Here is a 27,671-nt window from a genome sequence, read left to right on the forward strand (position 1 = left end):
GTATCCTGATGGAAAGTCAGAGAGGAAAATTCATTTGGAATAGAAGGTTTTTAAAAATGGCAGATTTGAGCAATCTAAGAGTATAAAGTAAACCACTGTCAAAAATGAAAAACATGAGTTTAACCTTATAAAATGATATGCTACCTATCAGTGGTGTGTTGCTACCGGTTTACCCCGGATTGGGTGAGTTGGTGGCGGCAGTGGCGGGAAGCTCTGCCCACCCACCCACCTGGATGTCTCTACGCATGCACAGAAGCTTCTGCGCATGCGCAGAAGTGTTGCGCGAGCAAGTACACACGCGCCCATGAGTTAACCGGTAGTGGCCAAAATTGAAACCCACTACTGCTACCTATACCATCTATGCTACCAAGTCCATTGTAGAAATCTCAGAATAAGTGAGTTAATAATAGAAAAGTTAATGATATGAAACAAAATCAAGAAAAACACCATGGAATTAAACAACATTTGTTCCGTAAATATTTAGGAGATGATCATAAAATATTCAAAGTACCTTCAAATCCTGATAAAGAAAAAAAAGATGAATATTAGAACATTTCAAGGAAAAATGATAGAAAACACAAGAAAAAAGCACAATTGTTCATCAAGAGGAGGGGAGAAAATGAAAGAAAATGGAAGATGTGATAAACACAGAAATGCAGGTCAGAAAGATTGAGAAATAATCCAGAAAAAAAGATGATCAACATGGCTTGTGAGTTAAACAACTGAGAAGCCTACACTGCAGACTAACAACATACCCATATTTTTCAGAGTATAAGACACTCTTTTTCCCCCTAAAAGAGGGTGAAAATTTGGATGCGTCTTATACACCGAATGTAGCCAAAAATGCGAGTCACGGCGGCAATTGTCTGTGGCAATCTCTGCAGCCTGGAACAGTTGATTGGGGGGTATTCTGGGAGGCCGATTCACCTGCCAATCAACTGCTCATGCTGAATCAGGCTGCAATAATGTGCTGAAGCTGACCTGGCTGTTCGCTATTTGCTGCAAGGACATGTCAGAGTTTGCAGCAGCAATCACATCCAAAAAGCACACACAACTGATTCAGCAGGATTCAATAACTTCTCTTTATATATAATATAACACATGAAGTAAATATACAATACCAAAAGCAGGTTTTCCAATGTGGTAGTGAATACAAGCAAAACACAAGCAGAGGAGCGGAGTTTCAGTTTCAGTTTTGACCGGCAGACTAGTTTATAGCTCAGCACAGACTCAGAGTTGCAGAGCTAAGCCACGCCCAGGCTCCAAACTGTCTCCTTGTTGCTCACACAACAAATACTGTTTCAGTTTCCAAACAGCCCTCAACTGTCTTACACACTGACAGGATGCTAGCCAGATGAATACCGATGGATGCTAGTAGGCAGAGGCAGGTTTTTTTTTCTTATTTTCCTCTCCAAAAACTAAGGTGCGTCTTATACTCTGAAAAATACGATACTTGAATGATCCCTTGCAAGCAACAAAGAACAGTCAATGGCATTTCGTAGAACTCTTGTAGTACAGAAAACTATGGGAGAGGAACTGACACCTGAAAACTATAGGCTTATAACTTTCCTGGCTATAACATTCAAACTGTTTACTAGAATCACAGCAAATCTATGGTCTGCTTCTTTGAATGACAATACAATTTTCTTAGTGGAACAAAAAGAGATTTGCAAAGATTCGTGTGGCATGGAAAGCTAGTTACTGATTCACAAAATTATCCTTAAAAAGAAAGAAAAACAGCCCTTTTTATAGCCTGCATAGCCTATAAAAAGGTGTTGACTCACTCCATATGCCTCTAGTTCCTAGGCTTTGAAAATGTCTGGAAATTTTTAGAATAAATTGAAATATTAGAAGATTCCTGGAAATCTTAATGGCTTTATAGGAAATAAACATTATGGTAAAGGAGGGAGACTTAATAAAACTAAAACAATGCATATCTCAAAGAAACTCATTATATGGGCAATGATTGTGGATACCAAGGCACAAAAGAAAGTTCCAAAATTAACCATTTCTTTATATGGATTACCTCAAACTACACAGGAAATCAAAAGCTGGCAGTGAATCTCTGTTGGACATTCATTCTCCATGTACTTAGTGAAGACATAGGAATGAAATTCAGACTGGATAAATGTGCTAGTTTGGCATTTAAAAGAGGCATGATTATAAAAGAAGATGGCCTGCCCCTAATGAATGGAAATGCTGTGAGACACCTGGCACCTGAAGTATGATACAAATGCTTAGAATTAATGGAAGTTTCTGATTATTGATCAACCAAGTTATAATGGCTACTAGATAAATGGAGCAGTCCTAAAAATTAAAATCTAAACTAAATGTTGGAAATATTGTTAAATCAATAAATACTTAGGCAGTCACTGTAATTAGATCTACTACAAGATGATTGTATTGTATGGATCTAGGCTGAACTGGAAAACTTGATTAGAAAGCAAGGAAACTAATGACCATACATCACATCCGTCACATATTATATATAGAGGACTGTTGAAAATAAAACTCATCTGAACAGTCTGAATGTATGCAAGTTGTACTTATGGAAATTTATATTTAAAAAAAGTCTCCTGAAGAAAGCACAAACTAATCAGAATTCAAGAAAGACATAATTAAAATTCAAGGTTTGGTGGAAAAGCAGACCAATCCACAGTCAGCATACTGTATGCTTGATAGTGAAGGAAAAGCAGATAAAAATCTCACATGGTTGGGACTGAAACCTGGAACATTTTAAAAAGAAATGGAGAAAACAACAAAGGCAGCTCAAAAACAAGCTCTGAAAACCAATACTATCGTAGTTAAAATTCAACATATTTCTAAATATGCTAAGTATCAATTTTTGAATAAATTATCTCATTAATGGCCACAGTAAAATTGTCAAAAGAAGCATAAATCGATCTTTGCTTGTTTGCTTTTTTTTAAATCCCACCTTTATTTTTATAAATAAATCAGGGCAGAGAACATATCTAATACTTTTTTTCCTTCTGATTTCCCCACAACAACCCTGTGAAGTAGGTTGGGCTCAGTGATGGGATTCAAATAATTTAACAACCGGTTCTCTGCCCTAATGATTTCTTCCAACAACCAGTTTGCCAAACTGCTCAGAAAGTTCACAACCGGTTCTCCCGAAGTGGTGCGAAGAGGCTGAATCCCACCACTGGTTGAGCTGAGAGAGAGTTATTGACTCAAAGTTACCCACCTGGAATTCATACGTAAGGCAGGACTATAAACAATGCCATGATATGATTTCAAAAACCACCCATTGGAATTTATGTAAAAAAATTGGTTTTCTCTTTGCAAAGTAGAATTATGTGTTTAAATTTGGCAAAATGATGTCATCAAAATGTTGAGAAATTTCTTCAGAGAAATAGGAGATTTCTCTCATTTTATCTGGATGTTATTGTTGGCAAGGAGGTGTTGTGGTCCAGTTACCCCAGAAGAAAACATTAAAACTATAAACATACAATGTAAGGACTGTAACAGCCACTATGTAGGACAAACGAGCAGAAGACTAGCAGAGCACATCCATGAATACCAACTAGCAGTCAGAATATATGATGAATTTTTTTTTAATTTCACAACACATGGACAGACTTAACCATATTTAACCAAGCACAGCCTAGCACTCAAGACAAATCAGCTATCAACAGACACATATAGATAAACATCATCTACATATCATTCAAAAGAGAAAATCTAAAATCTAAAAAACAACACCTCCTTGCCAGCAACCAACACCCAAATGAGCAGAGATTAACAGCAAGATTAACACCCCTATCAAGAGACCACCAACTCAAACAATTAAATGGTTAACAATGACTTAATTAACTACCAGGAACATTCCCACCAACACTGAAAGAGCAAGCTACCATATATAAACAGACAGCAAATCTCACCCCCTTCTAGCACTAATGATGTTACCTAGCCAGGTAATAAAACATCTACAAGAAAACAATCAAGCTCAGAAAGCAGCACGGGCTCTACATTAAGCGATTTATTGACTTGTTGAAATATATTCAATTAATTAATTAATTAATTGTTTGCTTGTTTATTAAATTTATTGGCCACCCATCTTATCACAGGGTAACTCTGTTTTTTTTCATGATTAAAGGCTCTATATAAGTGAACATTATGAGCAAGTATGTTGAAACAGCATCTCCTATGCTGAAGGTGCTGAATTTATCAAGCAAATCTGTAACATTTCACCATGAGAAAATGTAGTATATAGTTGGTGGGCAAAATCAAGCACTTTTGAAGAGCGAAGTCTGGTTTGGTAGGTGTGAAATAATAATGCTACTATCATGTTTCCCCGAAAATAAGACCTATCCCAAAAAGAAGCCCTAGCATGATTTTACATATGCACCTAATATAAGCCCTATCCCCAAAATAAGCCTTACTTAAGAACCTGCACAGCTGTCTGCCCGTCCATTCTGTCTGATTGCTTGTAGTGCTGCCAACATGAGGTGAAGTGAGGCAGGTGTTGGGGTGTGAATGGCCTGGTTGAGGGGGCCCTGAGGTAAGCCAGTACAGGGCACGTGGAAGAGTTGTATCTCCCACCTCGCGGTAGCGGCACTGGTATGCCACACAGCTGGTTGCCCTGTTGTAGCCGTGAGCAAGCAGAAGAAATGGACCTCCCATACATGGGAAAAAAACAAGACATCCCCAAAAATAAGCCCTGGTGCTTATTTTGGAACCCCAAAAATATAAGACTCCTAAGATGTCGATGTTCAGTCTTGTCATCTCTTGTTTGACCACGTCCAGCTTGCCTTGATTCATGGATCTTACATTCCAGGTTTCTATGGAGAATAGATCTTTACAGCATCAGACTTTCCTTTCACCACCAGATGCATCCACAGCTGAGCATCCTTTTGGCTTTGGCCCAGTCACTTCACTCTTTCTGGCGCTAGTAATACTAGTCCTCTGCTCTTCCCCAGTAGCATATTGGACACCTTCCAACCTGAGGGGCTCATCTTCCGGTGTCATATCTTTTTTTCCTTTTGGTACTGTCATGGGGTTTTCATGGCAAAGATACTGGAGTGGGTTGCCATTTCCTTCTCTAGTAGATCACGTTTTGTCAGAGCTCTCTGCTATGACCTATCCGTCTTGAGTGGCCCTGCATGGCATAGCTCATAGCTTCATTGAGCTACGCAAGCCCCTTCGCCATGACAAGACAGTAATCCATCAAGAGAGATGTCAAACATAGATGATGTTAATTGGCAGAAAAAATATTTAATAGACAGTTTTTCAATTACATCATTCTGTAAACAATTCTGGAACAGGATGTGTTAATCTACTTTGTTGGCAGAGAATTGTCTATATGCAAGCTATATAATTATTATACTGCATCAAGCAAACTCCAGATACCCTTATTATATATAAACAGGCACTTTTATTTGCATAGAAAAATGGTTCCTTTCTGTACTTACTTCTAGTTTTCCCTAAGGCATGTCACCTTTTCCATGATGACAGAATATTTTTTTCTTTGATTTTTAAAAATTATTTATTATTCTTTTTTCTAGAAAAAAGAGCAAATAGCAAGCAAAAGGAGAATAAAAATAAGTGGTACATAAATATAATATCTATAAGTGGACAGGGGAATTACTAGGATTGTCCAGTCGGTGCTCAATATATTGTTGATTAGAAATTAGTCATAAAAGAATTCTACTATATTTATTTTAAGAAACAATTGCTAAAAATGTTCATGCTTAACATTTCCCCACCATATGCTGTGTTTCTATATTCTATGATCACAAATTATAATCTTATAATGAAGAATCCTCTCTGCGTCTCCGAGAAGAAAGACATAATGAAAAGGAATCCATTCATTTTCCTTTACATTTTGACAGCCCAAATGAATACTGTTAAATCCAAATTAGGTGGAGAGACTTGTTATGAAATAAATTGTTGAGTTCATTCACTTGGACAGTACTAAAACAACTCAATTGAGAAGGGAGGAGAAAAACCTGGACATCTTTATCTCAGGCCTCAAAAGATATACAGAAGATCCTTTCATTGCCAATTTATTTTGACAATAACTTAAATTGATAGAGGCAGTGTATTAGATTTTTCATATCATCAGTGTAACAGGAATCTAATTTTAGTAACCACCCCATAATCTTATGAGCCATGGGCTTATTTAATATAAATGTTTATCTGTTATTTCTAGTAACAAAAAAAATTGTGATGATTTCTACAAACTACTTTCTGTTTAGACCATTGGCCCAGACTGCCTTTATAGTACATCTGAATTCTGAGCCACAGCTTAACTGTTTGGGATGCCTAAACTGCCAAATTCAGAAAGATCCCCAAGAGGATAAGTTTCATCCCATATCCCTGAATGGAAGAAGGAAAGAAAAGGAAAGGAATATCCAGATTTTCAAAACTTAGCATGAGTCATGCTCATAATAACAAACCAAGCTTTCTCGTTACGTCAGAATCCAGAATCTTGAATGAAATTATAGGAAAGTTCCACTGTGGTAACACAATGCCCTCTGGCCCAAAGGCCATAATAAGGTCTTGATTTGAAAGCCTGAAGCAACTCATGCATTAATTAGAAGACAACAACACAACATAACAAAACAAAGAACCCACTGAACCCTTGAGGATGAGTGCCAGGAAAAGAATGATGAGCCAACAGAACAATTGGACAATTCTTAAAATGAAGAGTCATGACACCTGATTGGGCTTTCTTGCAGCCAACTGCATTGTGATAGCAGTACATCTGTGCAGCCCTTCCAACAATGGGTGTATTGCCTATTTCTGAGAGTTCCATTAACAATTTATTTTACCAGGATATTATTAGCTGGATAGAAATCCCACAGTTGAGAAGCTATTGCCAAGAAGGCTGTATTATATATGATAATGTGATTAGAATCTACAAAATGAGCCAAATACTTTGATTGGGAGCCTTAAATTGCCAAATTCAGACAGATCCCAAAAGGATAAGCTTTTAATCTCATCTCTGAAAGAAGCTGATTTTATAAAGGATTCATGAGCATTCAGAGACTGCTGATCTATAAAAATGTGCCTCCAAACAAAAAGATACTCAGAAAAATAAAATATAGCTTCACATGAAGATTCAGTGATGTCCAAGTGGATAGTTATTTATATTATGCAATATTGAGATTTGTCCTTAATAGTTAACTGGATTAAGCTATTAATTTTATCAACCTTTGACATTACAAAGGATTGCAGTGCAAGCAAATAGTTATCCTGGTGGAAATAGCAATTAATAGGATTAATTAACTCCCCCCCTTCCGATTTGTATGCACTGCTGTTCTTTTTCTTCCCCAAGTATGGAGAACATGATAAATTCATCAATATGAGAGATGACATGGTTGGCAAAGAGCAAATGGCACCAGGGTCAGCGAGGTTGCACATTTACAGCACAATTAAAACAATTTAGATTTACTGGTGGGATGTTCCAAAGTTTGATGTCTGAAACAAAGCTGATTCTGCAAGGTACGATTGCCAGGTGAAGTACATGACTCATAAGAGGAAAGTAGCCTGAAAAGCTGAGGAAACCATCTGAATAAATTGACATTGAATTGTGCACACTGCTGAACTAGCCTGAATTAAGACCAGAAGTAAATAAACTTTAAATGAATGGACCAACACTGAATTATTTCTTATTTTTTAAAAATCTGTGTATTTTACCTAGAATTCTCTTAGCCTCCCAAATAGAACTATCTTTTTGAGGCATGGATGAGTAATAATTTGCAATGAAGGCAAGAACATCCCCATGAGGGCTCAAAAAAGTTTTTTTTAAAAAAACAAATAGGATGGGAGCCCAATTTTCATAGCCCCAAGCCTTACCTCCACAACATCATTACTGTTCTCATACTATTTCAACTAGATTAGAGATTACCAACTGAAGTTCAATAACTCTGGAGGGTACCAGATTGGGGAAAATTACATATGTTGAAAATTATCGTTATTTTGAACAATCAGATGGTTTTATTGACCTGGTAGCAAAGTTTAACACCATACTGTTGGTGTTTTAGAACTTAACTGATAAAGAGTTCCACCAAGAAATGCTGATAACTTACGCTAAATTGCATAATCTGAATAATCATTATTCAGATTTCATTAGCACAGATATGACGCACAATAATGCCAGAGAGTTGGAAAGATACCAATATAGCAAAAAGGGACAAGATTTCACTTAAAGAAGAAACTATAGGCCGATATCATTATTGATTAGTGACCATTGAGTTGTTCTCATTCATGAATGAAGGCAAATATACATGTGCCAGAATATTGATGCAAAATCAAATTTAGGTCAGACACCGGGACCAGAGATTTTCCCAATCAATTTAGCTGATAGACTGCATATAATTTTGCAAGAATTTATTCATGAGGATGAGCATGGGTTTTTACCTAAATGATAAAGGACAATGTTAGAAATATTTTTGAATATTTGGAAAAACATAATGAAAAACAAGCTACATTGATCTTCTTGATCTTCTTAGATGCAGAAAAGGCCTTTGGTAATTTGAATTGAGCTTCTTTGCTCATTTGAAAGATACAAATTTTGGAGAGAACTACGGGTAATACTTGACTTTCGATCACAGTTGAACCCAAAATTTCCGCTGCTAAGTGAAACAGTTGTTAAGTGAGTTTTGCCCCATTTTACGACCTGTCTTGCCACAGCTGTTAAATTAGTAACACAGTTGTTAAGTGAATCTGGCTTGCCTGTTGACTTTGCTTGTCAGAAGGACTGGGATATGGAAATTGTCATAAATATGAGTCTGTTGCCAAGCATCTAAATTTTTATCACATGAACATGAGGACGCTGCAATGGTGGTAAGTGTGAAAAATGGTCATAAGTCATTTTTTTCAGTGCCATTGTAACTTTGAACCATCACTAAATGGACTGTTGTCAGCTGAGGACTACTTGTATATAAAATCGGTAAAATTGATTTACACTTCATAGAAAACACAAATCATTGTTAATGGAGATTTAACAAAACCTTGTAATACAAAAAGGAAAAAACAGAGATGACTACACTCTTCTCTCATTTATTTTGGTTCTTGAAGTACAAGAGATATAAGTCAAGATGAGATGATTATAAGTGTAAAGAGTAAAAGAAGAACCTTATTAGTTAAGGGCTTTTGCAGATGGCTTGGTATTGGGTCTAGAAATTTTTTAAAAGGGAATTAAAATATTAATGAGACAATTAAAAGAATTTGGTGTATTAGCAGGTTTCGGGATGAGTAAACTGAAAAGGAAGATGTTGAGAAAAATATGAAAATAACAGATCAAACAGAATTGATGGATACAATTGGTTTTAAAATTGAAAAAAGTAAAATATCTGGATATCACTATAATACATATGAATTGTACTGCATGTTATTTCAGAATATTTTATTTTATTAATCAAATTTATATGCTGCCAATGTTTCCAATAGGTCAGCTCTGGGGGGGGCTCAATATTGAGACATGGAATGAAATATAAAAAGATATATTTGATTTGATTTGATTGATTATTTGTTCCCTATGACTATCATTAAGTGTTGGAAGTGTTGTACCTATGATTCTTGACGAATGCATCTTTTCTTTTATGTACACTGAGAGCGTATGCACCAAGTCAAATTCCTTGTGTGTCCAATCACACTTGGCCAATAAAGAATTCTATTCTATTCTATTCTATATTAAGATATGGGGGGGGAATTATAGTTGTCATTGGGGAGGAGCATTTTTGTGGTAAAAATGAATATCTTGCCTAGAATTTTCATTTCAGACAATACTGTGTATAAACTCTTATTGAAATTTGAAACAGAGGAACAAGGGGGCTAATTTTTTTTTTGTTGTTGTTATAATATACACAGGAAATAGAAAATATACAGCTGAAAATATTAAAATTCACATTATGCTATCATATTAAAGAGATTTTTTATAAAATGATGTATCATTATATATGTTATCAAAGAAATTGTCTAGCATGTATTAAGGCACTTCAAATTTATGTTTGAAATGTGAAAAACAAGAAGGGACATTTTATCGTGTTTGCTGAATGTGTTAAAAAGCTAGAAAATTTTGGGTTCAAATACTTGTATTGATTTAGGGATTTCAAAGATTAATATACAAGGTTTATTCTTTTTGTTTTGGAATTCAGTGGCAAAGTTGGAAAAGAATGATGGAACTTTGTACATGATAACTACAGCAAAATTATGTTTTTTAATTAATTTTACAACAACACAACACAACATACAAAACATAAACACACAATATGTGTTTCTTTTTAGCAAAATTATTATATATGCACAAAGAAGGAAAGATTTGGCATTAAGATTTTTTTAATATTTTGATGAGTAGACAGGATAGATTATAGAAAGAGGACAATTATAACTATAAAATAACTTTTATAATTATACTTACAGCTGTCATATTTTTGTAATCCTGGAAATTAGTACTCATAAAAGTTAAACCAACTGTCTGCTATCACATCCAATCTATCCTAGCAAAATAGTGCTTGCTTTCTATTTGCTATTCAGATTTAATTTGAATTTAATAGCCCTAGCATATATCTTGTTCTGTAACTAACAACTTGATCATTTACAATTGGAGCTATGGAAATATTTCAAAGTTTGCCACATTATTCAGGCATAAAAAGAGATTGGCTGTATGTATTACATTTTTAATTCAACTTGGTGGTTACTGAATATCTTTGAACAGAAAGAATTTTATATGCTCTTATCTGCTCCTTTACATATTGCACTGAGTTGTTTTGATTGTGAAAGTAATTTTAATTTCAGAGCAATACAAGTATAACAAACAAGCAAGCACATGCGATTTGGGTACATAAAACATAATTTAGGCTTAGCTCCAGGTGTGAAACAGACATGATGGTTTATTTAATATGCTCTAGATAGAAGAAATAATGTATTTCTTAGTATGTGAAACCTGACAATACATCTTACATTCCTCGTTCCTATGTAACAATCAATATTAACCTTGTACAATGGGGAGTGACTCAATAGTGGTTTTCACTTACCTTCACTACCAGTTCAGAATTGAGAGCGTGCGCGTGTGATCACTTTGCTTGCGCGCAGCGCTTCTGCGCATGCGCAGAGCATCTGTGATGACATTCGGGTGGGTGGGCAGAGCCTCCCGCCACCACCACTACTGGTTCACCCAAACTGGGGCAAATCGGTAGAAACCCACCACTGGAGTGTCCCCAATCTGTTCTTTCATTAAGCATTATACAAAAGCCTACAAGACATTTTCTTACTTTCCTATACAGAGGTTTCATAATTAAGTAACATCACTTATCTACATGTCTGTGGAGATTCTCAGACATCCAGGTCATGGTTGTCCCAAAGGTGCTTTTTTCAAGAAGCAACTGGACTTTCTGGTTTTTCTTCAGACCTGAAGACACTTCTTGGATGAGAAGCAAAACACCTTCAAAGAAAAACCAGAAGTCCAGTTGCCTCTTGAAAAAAGCACCTTTGGGATCACTTATCTACCATCCATCATTCTATATTGTCAAATATTTTATGGCAGCAGTGGGTTAATGAACTAACATGATCCTGAAAGATTCATCCAAAAGGTGAGTGACAGCGTTGTAGTAAATGCGCACAGGGACTGATCTATAATGCTGTTTATTTTTGGCTTTGGTAGGTCCATATGCTACCCTGTAGTTCATGATATCAGTGTTCCAATATTTGAGGGGCTGCCACAAAGATGAGGGTATTAACCTATTCTCCAAAGCACCTGAATGTAGGACAAGGAGAAATGGATGGAAACAAATCAAGGAGAGAAACAACCTAAAAATAAGGATATATTTCCTGACAGAACAATCCATCAGTGGAACAGCTTGCCTCCATCACTGGAGGTTTTTAAGAAGAGATTGGACAGACATTTATCTGAAATGATATAGGTCTTTTGCTTGAGCAGGACTGGACTGGAAGACCTCCAAGGTCCCTTCCAACTCTGTCATTCTTTTCTGTTTTGTTTGTGTTTTGTTCTGTTCTGTTCTGTTCTGTTTGCTCTGTTCTATTCACATCAACATTTCAGGGAGCCTATTACAGTATTTTGTGTTCCTATTTTTTAACAAATTACTTTGACATATTTTCTGCATGTATTGCTTTAAAAAAATATTTTTATTGCGATGATTTTCCTTAAAGCTTTTAAAAAATATTTTTCTGTAAATTGTTCTGAATTCCCCTGGAAGAGTAGTTTAGAAATAAAACAAATACATAAATTTCCTGTAGGACAGGTTTTTTGCTATTTTGTAAAGGATAGGACCATTAGATCTGGCATATAAAAGTTCAGATAAGTACATGATTGTAGCAAAGATACAGAAAACATAACCTACATTTAAAAGTCATCTGGATTTTTAAAAACTTTTTAAAAATTAAAATTGTAAAATAAGTGTATCAAACCTCTATTAGGTTTAATTTTACTACACATTTGCCATCAAGCCCCCCTCCCCAAGAAAAAATGTAAAGGCTAAAATTCTGGCTCAATTAACTATAGTGATGTCACTTTGTCATGGTTAACCAAAAAAAATCCTGCTATATTTTTAAAGTGCAGCTATCAACTGCAAAAACAAAAATGGCATTCCTCCCCCCACTTTATTGCTTTGGTGAATCAGGCAATTGAGATTTACTAAGTACGAATGTGGTTCAGAGAACAATCACTTAGATCCTATAAATCATCATAATTTGTTTCCTTGCAGCTGATTATATGCCTCAGAGATCTATGGAGACTAACGTCTCTACATTTGCTCTACAATACATAATTCACAAGTGACCTCTGGCCCACTGGCCTTGCAAAGCATTTAGAAAGTTAGCTTTAGGTAATTTGGCCACACTCTTCTTCTAAACCTTTCCCCCCTCCCCTTACAAATTCCATAAGTTGCTATGGAACTCATCCAAAAACCATATACTTAAATTGTCTCTCAGTTTATGTAGTATGGATAGATATCCAGCACCACCAATCCATAAATATGAAACAATTGTTCTAAGTATTTCTTGTTATGTTTGTCACCGTTTTAATCTCAGTTTATGAGGCTAACCAAAGTACTGTAGGTTTAAAGAGCTGCAAGTAAAACCTCTGCTTCAGAACAATCCCTCTTCAAAGTTGGTTAAATTTTTGAATGAAAAAGCTTCTCAGAGCCATTCTAATGTAGAGAAAATCCTGGTTAAAACAGCATAGTACAGCTAGGAACTGTTTTATCTTAAAAGAGAAAGAACAAGTGCAGTGTCTTCACTGGAGAATGCACTTCTTATCTCACATGTTAATGTAAACAAGGTAACAATAAAGAACAAGATTTATTTTTAACTTGGCTTGGCCAAAGCTCTGTTGCAATGACTAAAGGTGACAGTTTAGAGAAATATTAATCAGATACATCTATTTAAAGCTGAATCAATTTTCTTTTTTATTATTTTTCTGCAGAAAAGCTAAGTTGCCAACCCAGGACAATGAAGATAATCAGAGAACTCTTGGTGTACCGCCGGTTCTTTCTTACTGTTTTTACTCCTCTTCTGCTGCTTCCACTGCCTCTCATCATCAGAACCAAAGTAAGTGAGAACGGCAGAGCCTTTTCAGCTTGAGGCTGTTTAGATATGCTTGACTGCACCTGGCATGGCCAGCATAGCGAGATGCATCGATTGGGAAAAGCTGGGCTGTATATTGACGTTGAATTATTTTACCTGGCTATATCACTGACTTCCGGTATTTTATGCCCTATTGATCTCAGAATGAAATTCCGTACAACATTATAATGTATGTGACTGGAAAATGATCAAGGCTCTTTTTCTGATTTTTCTTAATGTGATTTTAATGGATAAACTGAGAAGTCATCAATCAAAATATTTCATATCTTTTGAAATCACAGCTCCTCACAAAAATCCTAGAGGCTGTGAATTACATGTATCTTTATGTTTTAGTATATGGGCATTTGAAGCCAATATGATTTGTAAATCATGGCTTATGACAGGTTTTTGTAGAAACCCACTCAATTATGGTTTAATTAGTAAAGTATGGTTAAAGTAAACCTTGACGTACTGTGTGAGCCTTATCACAAACCTAAAGTATGTTTAGTTGTGGATAGAAAATTACTAAAAACTATGGAAGTTTCAAATTACAACTAAGGCAACAAGACTGGGAAAAAAAACCTTACAGAGGGGATCCTTCTTTTTGAAAGTATAAAATTCAGTAGGAATGTCAGTAAACCTGTCTTAATAGAACAAAATAGATAAAAAGATGAAAATCATTTTTACAATTGCTATCATATATTCCAAGGGATATCCCCTACCCTGATTCCTAGTTTCCACATTCAGATAGGGCAGAATTTTTAAAATATGACAGAGGAACATCATACGAACCCTTCTTCACCCAAAGAAGATATTTTCATGAATCTGAATAAATTCTAATTTGTAATATTTGTATTCACAAAAAAGGAATATAGCATATTCCTTTGGGATATATGCAAGCTTCAAGCGTTCTTTCTTGGACCATGTTTTATTTTCCTTTGAAACAGCTGCATTTTCTTCATGCTTCTCCTACATACTTGTTCTCTAGAGAGTTTTCTCATCAGCCTTTCCCTCTTAAAGTGCCTTCCACTTATTTTGATTTCAAAACAAAGTGCTACATCTATGGGCCATTGTATGAAGGTTGCTGAAAGATGGAATTCAGCAGGTATTGATTTTTTTAGTGTATTAGATGCTTTCAATATTAATTGATCAATACCTTCAATAACAGTACAGAGATTGCATATGAACGCAACATTTTCTATTTAACATCTTCTGATGACAGAAGATTAAACTAAGTAGATATCAGCAGCTTGTTAACTGGACAAGTGTGGCTTTTTATCTGGCAATATAATCAAGGCACTTGTCAGATGTTAATAATGTTAATGAGTAAATTTTGGACTCCATGAAATTCTACAACAAAACTTGATTTTTGAGAAGTTGCCGACTGTCATCCTGGTCAATGACTGTGGCAGTTTGATTAGCTATACACTTTCCCCCAACTTTTTATGTCTATATATTTTCACAGTACCGCACAGTTCCTTTAAGTTCTAAAGGAGGAATATAAATCTCCCCTAATGCAGATATTCTCCCCATCATAATTAGTCATAACAGCATTTTCAGAGAAGTTATTTTGAGAACAAATAAAAATAGACTCCGAAGATTGAAAGGTAAATCTATCACATTCATGCAATGATTTTTTCTCTTCTCTAGTATCTTTTATATTATGAGTTTGCCATGCATCAATATATACCATCCAATACACAATTGTTTAGGAATATAGATGTCTGTTTGGATATGCAGGTAGTCCTTGACTTACAACCACAACTGAGCCCAAAATTTCTGTTGCTAAGTGAGACAGTTGTTAAGTGGGTTGCAAAGGGTTATCACATGATAGCAGGAACCGTCATAAATATGAATCAGTTGCCAAGCACCCAAATTTTGACCACATGACTATAGGGATGCTGCAATGGTTGTAAGTGTAAAATATGGTCATAAGTCACTTTCTTCAGTGCTGTTGTAACTTCAAACAATCACTAAATAAACTGTTATAAGTCAAGGAATACCCATATAGATGGATATGATGGATATATAGAGCAACATATCTGTCAGAGAAACCTATGTTGACATATGGAACCAATGTTGTGAAGCAGTCTCATTGTATATTTATGGAACCTGGTATCATTTATATAGCCATAAAATAGTTGGAAGGACACACTTTGTATATTTTAAGTTAGGAAACATGAAAAATATGATATAGTACTATGAATGGTACAGATAGCAGTAAAGAATCTTACAACATATTGAGCTGTGACCTAGGAGCTATCAGTCTTAATTTTTCTTAGTTTTTCAGCTTGTATAGCTCTATCAAGTTCAGATTATTTCCCTTGATTTTTTTTAAAGTTTGCAGTAAAAAATACTCATGTATTTTTATGCCTATTCCGTTAAGCATCCATGTTTTTGTATGTATTGTGTATCTAACATAATATTTACAAATACATTTGACCAATATGAGAATTTTTACATTATTTTTACAAATTTATATTTTTATGAGCAAATGTCAGTGAGTTTAACATTCTAAATGCTTATGCCATGCAAAATTCAAAAATAGCTATGTTTATGTATTAATTAAAACATTCATAGTTAAATAAATGTTCATAAATTTGCCAGATGTGAGCTGAAAAATTCCTGGCAGGAAAAAGAAATTTTAATTTCTAATATCTTGGGACCATCCAGATTTTTCCATCCCAAATCTAGTAGCCCTATATTTACATTTGAAAAAGTTCAATTTTTATATATATATATCCCCATCTCAGTTGAGAGTTTCCTTATCCATATACATAGCTGCAATTGTCATCTCTCAGTGTGGTTTGATACTGGTCTTTCTATAATTTCCTAAAAAGCAATCCTTTGCATCATTTAAGTATATTAATGTTTGATATCAAAGCTCTGATTCTTAGTAATTCTCAATCATCAGTAGTTATGCAGTAAAAATTTGGATGGTATCTTAAGAAATTAATCATTGTTTGGGAAATATGTGCTAAATATGTATGACTAGCCACAAAAGACAGGTAACCTCCTACTGCACATTCTAGGTCCATAGTGATTATATTTATTGTTGTATTTTCTTTTTAGAATATAATTCTGTAAGAATGGAAAAGTGTTATAAAAATGAGATTTTACTACTGTGTTTTTCAACAAATTGCATGCAATAAAATAAATTTCTCTTGTTTACCATCTTACTGAAATGTAGCTGTGCCTAAGAGATGGATAATTTAGTTTCAGGCAGAGAGAAGAAACCCTGCTCAATCTGTCATTTAAATGACTAATCTTTCCGACTAATCTTTCTTCTCTAGCGTATGTGCACAAGGATAGTTTAAGAGATCCTTCATGTGATGGAGAGAGAAAAAAACTGGCCGCAGAAGTTTTAATATGTATAGATTTTGTCTTTGCTTTGGTTTCTTGAAGATTTCTTTACAATTTTACTGAAAGCTGGTAACAAGTAGTGGTTTCCTGTTTTTAATTACCTCTCTGGGACACAATCTGTTACAGAGTGCTAAGGATGTGGAAAGGCAGACAAAAATGTTCCATCATTAAGAATGAATCTTAGGCTCCCCGTGACACATATATCACATAGCTCCATGGAGACTATGTATACCCCCCCCCGAAGCTTTTAGAAGGGCAAATTGAACAAACACGAAGAAACATATTCTCAATCCTATTTAGGAGACTGTTTATTCATATCCAGATCACCAATCTTATACGGTAGATCTCAGCCCAAACATGCAGGCTTTAGCAGATGGGAAGTATAGGAAAATGAATTCAAATAGGCTTGTGTCCTAGGGCATTCATTTTTGTTTGTTTGTTTTGAGGACAAAGCAAAAGAACTCCATAGAGGCACATCCTCAGTTATCTTATATACTGTAACTGAAACCAAAATGAGGATAGTTGGCCTACAGACCGAAAACTGCCATTAGCACAATATTTTTTTAAAATCGCTTCTATATAATTATCAAACTAATTGCCCAGATAAGTGCATTTCAGTTAGCAGAATAGAGTGTCGCCATGAAATCACTTTATTTTAGTCCAAATAAATGTCATTCCCTTACAGTAAAATAATGCGAAACTTTAGTATAGATTCAAATTGGCAGAAGATTGTGGTGGTTAACTTTTGTAAGTAGAGGTTGGGTCAGCTTCTGTTTACTGAAGGATTCATTGAAACCTGCAGTTTGACGAGATGTCTAAACTTTGGTGTACAACTATATATTTGGAATTGTATTTTCTCTTCCGTTCTTTGGATATTGCCATTTGACTACAATTATTGTCTAAGGCAGTGTTTCTCAACCTTGGTAGCTTGAAGATGGGTGGACTTCAACTCCCAGAATCCCCCAGCCAGCGCTGCTGGCTGGGGGATTCTGGGAGTTGAAGTCCACCCATCTTCAAGCTACCAAGGTTGAGAAACACTGGTCTAAGGTAAAACTAATTTGTTTTAAATTATTTTTTCTAGGAAGCGGAATGTGCATACACGTTGTTTGTGGTTGGTGTCTTCTGGCTTACAGAAGCTTTGCCTCTGGCTGTTTCTGCATTAATTCCTGCTTTAATGTTTCCACTGTTTGGAATATTGCCTTCAAAAAAGGTATATCTCTTCTGTTTGTTTGTTTGTTTCTTTTTCTCTACTGTTACTCCATCAGTCAGTCAATTTATATTTCAAAGATTAAAGTGCTTGTACTCTCTTTGATCAGATGTTGGTTTATAACAGGGGTGGGCAACTGTGGCCCTTTTCCAGCCTGTGGATTTCAACTCCCAGAATTCCTGAGACAGCCAATTCCTGAGCTGTCTCAGGAATTCTGGGAGTTGAAGTCCACAGGTTGTAAAAGGGCCACAGTTGCCCACCCCTGGATTATAAGGTGCCAAATGCTAAAAGGAGGGCTATGAGATCTAAACTGCAAAAATCCAGAGCACCACTAGGCTAAAAAAGATAACACAATTCCGATTCTTTGCTTCCATCTAGCTGCTATTTTTTTTTTCCTTTAATATATATGCCGCCCTTCTCCGGAGACTCAGGGCGGCTTACAATGCGTTAAGCAATAGCCTTCATACTTTTGTATATTTATACAAAGTCAGCTTATTGCCCCCACAATCTGGGTCCTCAATTCACCTACCTTAGAAAGGATGGAAGGCTGAGTCAACCTTGAGCCTGGTGAGATTTGAACTTGCAGTAATTGCAAGCAGCAGATGTTAATAACAGTACTTTAGTCCACTGTACTACAGGCTCTTCTATTTGTGGAACCAATTAAATAATCCTACTAAAAAGCCCTGAGTTCAGTTAGAACACATCTTGAAACTATCCTGGCTTGCATTTATTTTTACATTAGAGATGATTGTGAGGCAGAAATTTAAAAACAGAGCTAGCCTGGTACAAGGTTAATAAAACAAGGCTAAAACCCAGGAAACTGTGAGTTCTAATTCCAGTTTAGGCATGAAGCTGCTGGGTGACCGTGAGCCACTTACTCTCTCTCAAGGCAGTGATAAACCAATTCCAAAAAAATTGCCCGGAAAACTGCAGGAACACAGAAGGATGACTGAGCAGACTACATTATGATGACGCTTGCTTATGATACTAAAAACAAAATCACTTTTCATGAACTGAGCCATAGAATGACACTGATATCACTTAGACAACTAAAATACTAAGAAGTGAATGAAAATGACTTCCTATACGCACAATCTAAATTTATCCTACAGTTCCCTAATTCTTATTAGCTCCATTTATTTTATTTATCTCATATTTCTCTCAGATGATGGGCACTGCAGCCACTAACCTGCATCTTTCTCCAAAACTGCTTCATATATATTTTTTGTTTTAAAAAACTCTTTTTTTGTTCCAGATGATTTTTGTGTTTTGAATGCAAAAGTTTAAAAGCATGCACTTAGCTAATAAGACACATTTTGCTTTTTAGGTAGCATCTGCTTATTTTAAAGATTTTCATCTGCTCTTGACTGGCATAATTTGTCTGGCAACGTCAATTGAAAAATGGAATTTGCACAAGAGAATTGCCCTGAAAATGGTGATGCTGGTGGGTGTTAACCCTGCATGGTATGTAGCACGCACATGTGTGTGTGTTTGTTTGTCTGTATGTATGAAGATGCCATTGAAATTCCATTTGGCTCAGAAATGACTTTGCTTTGCAGCACAGTTGCTTCCTCTTTTCTTGATATTTTGTTGTCCATTAGCAACCACACACTGGAAAGAAATTCAACAAGTGCTGCTTTAGTACAGTTTCACTGTTACAAAGAGGATAAGAAACAATGGGGCAAGTTGAGCTGTAAGGCATTGCCTGTTTACATACCAGGATTACTGCTCTATTTGGCTGCTAAAGAGATTTTCTACGACCAGCCTTTTGCTGAAATTTAATTATATGTATCATTGGGGCGAGAAGACAAGTTGCACATGAAAAGCTTCTGTTATTGACGATAATGGTGGATGGCTTGGAACGAAATAGCAGACGAACTAGTGAACAACTCTGACTCATCCTCCTTAATGGCTGAGATTAGGCAACCCACGAGATCTTTCATACACTGCATCACTATTATTCAATTTATAGTTTAGGTAGTTCCAGCAGCAATTTCAGACTCGGAGGAATATTCTGTCTTTTTCCCAATTTGCCGACTGTTCTTACAAAGAAGAAATTAAACCCATGCTGTGCTCTTTTTTATTGCTCTCAGGGAGTCAGATGGCCCCTACTGTCTCTTGTCAATCCCATCAGCAAGTCAAAAAGGAGTTTGTAAGCACAGCAGGCTCCCTGAGTCTGAATTGCCAGTGGCTGCTGTGATGGGGAAGCAATAAGCTGTCACTTACCTCTTTGATTGCAAATTAGCAATGTTAGCTAAAGCAGGAGCGTTTCCCCTCCTGATGTTCGATGTGGGTGAACAGGAAGCCATGGTAAGAGCTGGTAGATGTGCTGATGCATTCCTACCAGCAAACATACAATACTAGCAAAAAAAGAGGTGGTCCTTCAATTGCACAGCAGCCATATTGATACTTTGCACCTGTAGGCATTCTGCTGGACACCATGGGATGGATCCAAAAGTAACCATATCTAGCCATTTGGGGTGATCTAGAAAGCTAAGTAGGGTTAGCCTTGAAAATATTTGTATGAGAGGTCACTAGGAAACTTTATGCTAATATAGAATAGACTAGTGTTTCTCAACCTTAGTCATGTTAAGTTGGGTGGAGGGGAAATTCGGGAATGAAGGCGGATATACATATCCCAGGATAATGTTGCAAGATACAATCTGGGTCAGTCACAAGGACCAGAGGTTTAATCCCCTGAGCTTTCAGACTTGTGTTGGAGCCCATTCTCAGGGAATTTCTCCCTAGCAGTGTGTGTGCTTTGGACTATTCCAGTGATGGCTAACCTTTTCTGGACCGAGTGCCCAAAGCGCACATGTGTGTGCGCAAATGCATGCATGCACGCCCAAACCCCCCAAATGCAATGTACATGCAGACCCATGCATGTGTCCTGGCCCTGCACGTGCACATGGCCCCCCATGCGCCTGCCCCCCATGCATACACATGCCCCCCACATGCACTCCACCTCCTGTGCATGCGCGACAGAGACCTGACGACAGGTGGTTGGTGTGGAGGTGCACACATGCGTGGAGAGCTGAACTGGGACGACGGCTCACATACCCACAGAGAGGGCGCTGTGTGCCACCTGTGGCACACATGCCATAGGTTTGTCATCATGGGACTATTCTGTTTGTTGTAGTTATATGGTGCCTGGTGTGTGGATTTTTAGTAGTTGATTAGCTTGATGATGGCTACCTATTAAGTTTCCTTATGCTGCCAAGCCCTCATCTCCCAAGTACTTGATACAGATGGTGGTAAAGCTGGAGTTTACATCCATCCATCTTAAAGTGGCTAAGGTTGAGAAACACTGAAATAGACTAAAAGTACATTTTTATACTTATCTTCTCAGAGAAATTTAAGCTACAGTTCTATGGATATACGTCTCAGTTCTTAGTTATGTAAATTACACATTTCGACTATAATACTGTAATCAGTTTCCCTAGACCCAAGTATTTTAAGTGTCATGTCACATGTACAATGACCCTTTATTTCTCTTTGCAGTAATGCGAGTATATAACATGAAATATGCAAAGTATATTTCAAACAAGAATAATTGAGAGTAAGCAATATTTTTTTATTGTGGGACATAGTGGTTCAGTGGCTAAGACACTGAGTTTGTCAATCGAAAGGTTGGCAGTTCAGCGGTTTGAATCCCTAGTCCTGAGTAATGGGGTGAGCTCCCGTTACTTGTTCCACCTTCTGTCAACCTAGCAGTTCGAAAACACATAAAAAATACATGTAGAAAAATAGGGACCACCTTTGGTGGGAAGGTAACAGCGTTCCGTGCACCTTTGGCGTTTAGTCATGCCAGCCACATGACCATGGAGATGTCTTCGGACAGCGCTGGCTCTTCGGCTTTGAAACGGAGATGAGCACTGCCCCCTAGAGTCGGGAACGACTAGTAGATATGTGCGAGGGGAACCTTTACCTTTACCTAATATTTTTTATTACACACATATAGACTTGCTTGGTTGCTCCAATGTCTAGAATTACAGCCTAAACCTCATGATTTTGTGATTTCAAATTAGTAAAAAGTTCAGATAGATAATAGAAAAATAAACAATACATTTATCTAGAATTTCCTTTGTAATCTGGTTGTCTTCATACTATTAAATATATATACAGAATAAAACCCAAAAGTAATGACGATTTAATGTTGCATGTAAAGCTTCACACTTCTTCTCCAATCATACAAGTGAGTGAACAGGTCACAAAGTTTTAATTTATTATACTTTTTGATTTAGTTTGGTCTGGGAAGTTATACCAAGGAAACATTACAAAGTTAATAAGCTACAGCTGCCCCATGCGTCTTTCCTTATCATCTATAATGACTTTTCCCAGAGGGAAGCTAAATAAATTGATCTTTCTGATGCTTATAATATGGTTTTTGGAATTAAACATATTTGAAATTCCTTCCACTGGAGATGACATATTCATCATAATTGACTTATGCCTTTGAATTGTTCAGTCCTGCAACCATCAGTCTTGATATCTTCATGCTTGCATGCATTATATTTTATCAAGTCAGCATTTTGATCAAAGAATATTTTACACACTTTTCTGTAAGAGAAATAGAATATAGATTTGCCTTCAGATAGTATTTAATTTAACTGAATTAAATCAAATTAGTTTGCTAGGTTGGGCAGAGTTTTTTACTACAGAGTAGTATTGTCATCTGTTGTAAATTTGTCAATGAACTCAAAACTTTTGGCAGCAAATTGCTGTTGCATTTTCACAGTGGGTTTTTTAATGGAGTATTCTTGTGTTTAGTAGTATTCTTTAATATTATTGAATAAGCTATTATCAACTTTAACAAAAGTTTTAAAAGAAAATTTTACTTTAGAAATTTATTAATAAATGCATATAGCTTAGACACTAGAAACATACTCCATTCAATATAGTTTGTGAATGACAGAATCAATGTTCGTATATAGTAGAAATGAAAAAAGTGGCAGAAAGTATTTATGGAAGAATTGGATTTTAAAATGTAATGAACATCACTGATTAGGATAATTTGAACATGCAATAAAGCATTTAAGCAGTTTATTTAAAGCTGCTGGATAGCACTTGTTATAAGCAAAGAGTATTTGTAGAAACATTCATAACATAAAACTTATGGATACCGCCAATGTTGTACACTACTAGGGATCCAATATGTATAAGTAGAAACCTGAATTGTTTAAATGTGATTTTAATAGCAAAAATGTCAGTTTTTCATATTTGGAAGAGTCAGGTATTCTAAATAGCATGTAGGAGTGTCAGACACATTCATCTTGAATGATGTTGAAACTGTCAAAAGCAATTGCAGTATACATATGCCTACAGTATACATATGCCTCAGTATGCCTACAGAGCCGAGGTGGCGCAGTGGTTAGGGTGCAGTACTGCAGCTACTTCAACTGACTGCTAGTTCAGCAGATCAAATCTCACCGGCTCAAGGTTGACTCAGCCTTCCATCCTTCCGAGGTGGGTAAAATGAGGACCCAGATTGTTGGGGGCAATATGCTATTTAGTATACTGTCTTTGGTGTAAGCCACCCAGAGTCCTTGGAGAGTGGGCGGCATAGAAATATGAATAATAAAATAAATAATAAATAAATAATAAATAAATAAATAATATATATATATATATATATATATATATATATATATATATATATATATATATATATATATATATATATATATATATATATGCTCCTGGCCCATCTAATTGTCAAAACTATCCAGCTACCCCAGATTCTCTCCAATTCAGTGCCTCTACAGATTTGTAAAGGGAGATCATGCGTGTGGTTTGTTCCCTGGTGGCTGGCCTTCTTACGCAGACTTTATGATTTAGAGGAAAAAACTAGCAACATGCACTGTTTTCAAGAAATTGTGTTCTATTGCTCTTTGTTGTGTCGGTAATCAGTCAGATATTCAGTGAAGTGTGTTTGTGAACTGATGTATGTGCTCATGTGTATCTGTGCATAGATTGATAACAAAAAATGATTTAGATACTTGGTGAACTGAGATGTTAGCAAAGAAAGCCAGCTGCTTGTTAGGATTTATGATTAGAGAATTACTTGTTGTATAGCAGAAACCAGTGACCTTTGGGGGGCGGGTGTGTCAAGGAATTTGCACACTTTGGAGTTAACAGACTAATGAGAGAGTCACAGAGTCGGTGAGGATATAGAAGCATGTGGGTTTGGAGGACATTCGGGGTGCTTCTATTTTAAAATTGTGACTTGCTTGTCATGAGCAAAATTGAAAATCTCATTTATTTCCTATTTCAAAATCAAAAGAAAAACTATATACCGTCACTTTTCAGTCGTCTTGGAGAGGCTCTTGAAGGCGTTAGGGGTTGGTTTCTCCATCCTTGCTATACGGGCTCATTAAAAAGCTCAGTGAAATACAGGTAGTCCTTGACTTCCAACCACAATTGAACTCCAAATGTCTGTTGCTAAGTGAAACAGTTGTTAAGTGAATTTTTCTTCATTTTATGTCGTTTCTTGCCACATTTGTTAAGTGAATCACTGCAGTTCTTAAATTGGTAACATGGTTGTTAAGTGAAATCTGGCTTCCCCATTGACTTTGCTTGTCGGGAGGTTGCAAAAGGTGATCACATGAACAAGGAACACTGCAGAGGTGGGTTTCAGCAGGTCTGACCAGTTCTGAAGAACTGGTAGTGGAAATTTTGAGTAGTTCGGAGAACTGGTAGTAAAAATTCTGACTGGCCCCGCCCCCATCTATTCTTGCCTCCCAAGTCCCAACTGATCAGGAAGAAATGGGGATTTTGCAGTATCCTTCCCCTGGAGTGGGGTGGGAATGGAGATTTTACAGTATCCTTCCCCTGCCGTACCCACCAAGCCACACCCACCAAGCCATGCCACGCCCACCAAGCCACTCCCACAGAACCTATAGTAAAAAATTTTGAAACCCACCACTGGGGACTCTGCATCCGTCACAAATATGAATCAGTTGCCAAGTGTCTGAATTTTGATCACCTGACCATGTGGATACTGCAACAGTCATAAGTGTGGAAAATGGTCATAAGTCACTTTTTTCAGTGCTATTGTAACTTTGAACGGTCACTAAACAAACTGTTGTAAATCAAGGACTACTTGTTCTAATCCATACAGTAGTTATCTATGCTGACTGTCCTTCCACAACTTTTCTTCTCTCTCTTCCAGTGGAAAAGCCCAGGGGAAAAGTAGGATCCGCCAGGAAAAAGAAATACTAATTAAAAAACACACACATATTATACATTTTTACCAGATTTCAATTGAACAACCTACTAAAGATAAAAGTAAAGGTTTCCCCTGTCCGGTCAACTCTGTTTCTTAGCCAAGGGAGCCAGCATTGTCAGAAGACACTTCCGTGGACATGTGGCCAGCATGACTATATGCCAAGTCATGGCACAGTATGCTTTTACCTTCCCACTGAAGTGCTTTCTTATTTATCTACTTGTATTTGCATGCTTTCAAACTGAGCAGAGCTGGGGCAAGTAATGGAAGCTTATCCCTTTGTGTGGCATTCGGGTCTTGAACCCAGGCTGTCAGTGTTCCAGGTGACAAGCTCAGTGTCTTTAACCAGTGAGCTATCATGTCCCCTAACAAGCTACTACCAGTATTTATAAGGTAAACTACGGTATATAACCTTTGTTATATACCTTTGTTTGGTTATAGCACTACTGGTAAAGCAAATTCTTGATTCACTTTTCCTGCCTCTCTGAAGTAGGCAATAAATAAAAATGGACAGGAGAACTCTGGAGGACAGAAGGAGAAAAAGAATATGTCAAAATTGTATCAGGAAACTGCATTTCACATTTGTGATAGAAGGAAGATGCCACATTGTCCATTCCCACCCTCCAAAAAAAGTTATTGGCCTTTTGTCTAACAAAACAATTTGCAGGGTTGTTTTTTTTAAATTTGATTTATATGCCGCCCTTCTCCGGAGACTCAGGGTGGCTTACAATGCATTAAGCAATAGCCTTCATACTTTTGTATATTTTATACAAAGTCAGCTTATTGCCCCCACAATCCGGGTCCTCATTTTACCTACCTTAGAAAGGATGGAAGGCTGAGTCAACCTTGAGCCTGGTGAGATTTGAACTTGCAGTAATTGCAGGCAGCTGATGTTAATAACAGTGCTTTAGTCTGCTGCGGCACCAGGGCTCTTATCTTTAGTCTGTTGTGCCACCAGGTACATATAATCCAGAGTAATGATGTATTTAATATATTTATATACAGTATCTGTATATCAAACCTTCTATGGTTTCTGCCCATCCGGTACAATCCAGCAGAGTGGGATTAATTTTTGTAATTTAGGAAGCACACTATCTCAGTAGTGGCACCCACCTTCTGGAATGAGATCCCCCAGGAGATCCGTACATTTCCACTTTTGACGTAATATTTACCCTGCCCTTGGATTAGAGTGGATTAGACTCCTCTGAGTTGTTTGCTTCATTGATGAATTGCCATCTTCTGATTATCTTGTAGCGATTTTTATACTCCCTTATAGTTCATTTTCTGGCTTTGTTGTTATTTTATTATAGTGAGCCACTCAGCGTCAGTTGGAGTTGGGCAGCATCAAAATTGAATAGAATAATTAAAATAAGATTAATTATATTGATTTAACTGGATCTAGATCAAGGAGACATCAAAAGCAAGGACTGGGAGAAGACAGAATCATTCATTTGCATTTTTATAATTACATGCATAATTCATCCTCATCCACAATCTTTTTCAAAAGTAGTTATAACCCATTTTTTTAAATAGCAAGCATAATAAGCTCATATTATCTAGAATTTAAGCATGGCCTAATAACTGTTGGTGCCCACACAGTGGAAGAACAAAAAGATCTATTATTTTATCAGCCAGCAGAGGAATGGCACCTGTATCAATCAGAAAGCCAGCTGCAGCTCTCAGGAAGCAAATACGCTTTTACTATTGGAATTTTCACAAAATCATAAAATGCTGAGCTTTGGCATGAAATCAGTGAATAGCAGTTGATACTAGTTATAGGCTTCCTGCAAAGTCTCTAGGAAATATTTGGTGGTTGTCGCAGAGATGCTGAAAAGACACTTAATCACCTAACAAAGTGTTAACAGTAATTTAACAGTAACTGAGAACCCCTACCTAACCAATTGGTGGTTTAAAATGTGTGACATAGCTCTGTTGTTTCATACAGCAAAAAAACCCACATACCACTATTTAAAATTGTTTAAAACATATATTATAATATAATTGACGTATTTTATACTTTATCCTTTAAAAAAAAACAACAGTATATCAACAGCGATTTGTTTTAATTGAAAGCTCCTTAATTCGTGATTAGTAGTTTAAACTATAAAATATAGATATATGGTCAAAAATAGGGGGGGGGGGAACCCTGAAGTTTTTTTTTAATATAATTTATATGTTTTATAATTTATAAATAATTATTTATGAGATAACCCAAGAATTATTTTACCCTACTTGTTTGGGATTATTTTTGTTTTGCATGCTTAAAATAAAAATTGGCCAGGTTTATGTTAATATATTAACATATTACAGAAGTGTATATGTTAATCT

At 36.3% G+C, this 27,671-nt stretch overlaps 1 protein-coding gene across 1 annotated transcript in view; it reads left to right on the forward strand.

Moving 5' to 3' along the window:
* Window positions 1-13,434: 13,434 nt before the first annotated feature.
* The window catches only part of SLC13A1 (solute carrier family 13 member 1), a 42,407-nt gene continuing 28,170 nt past the window's right edge, over window positions 13,435-27,671 (forward strand). The window contains exons 1-3 of the mRNA XM_070946705.1: window positions 13,435-13,533; window positions 17,993-18,121; window positions 19,446-19,582. Coding sequence (XP_070802806.1) covers window positions 13,435-13,533; window positions 17,993-18,121; window positions 19,446-19,582 — 365 coding nt within the window. The remainder of the gene's footprint in view (window positions 13,534-17,992; window positions 18,122-19,445; window positions 19,583-27,671) is intronic.

This window comes from Pituophis catenifer, unplaced genomic scaffold, assembly GCF_029215685.1.
Source record: "Pituophis catenifer annectens isolate HBS135680 unplaced genomic scaffold, rPitCat1.0.hap2 SCAF_7, whole genome shotgun sequence".
In the NCBI taxonomy this organism is placed as follows: Eukaryota; Metazoa; Chordata; class Lepidosauria; order Squamata; family Colubridae; genus Pituophis; species Pituophis catenifer.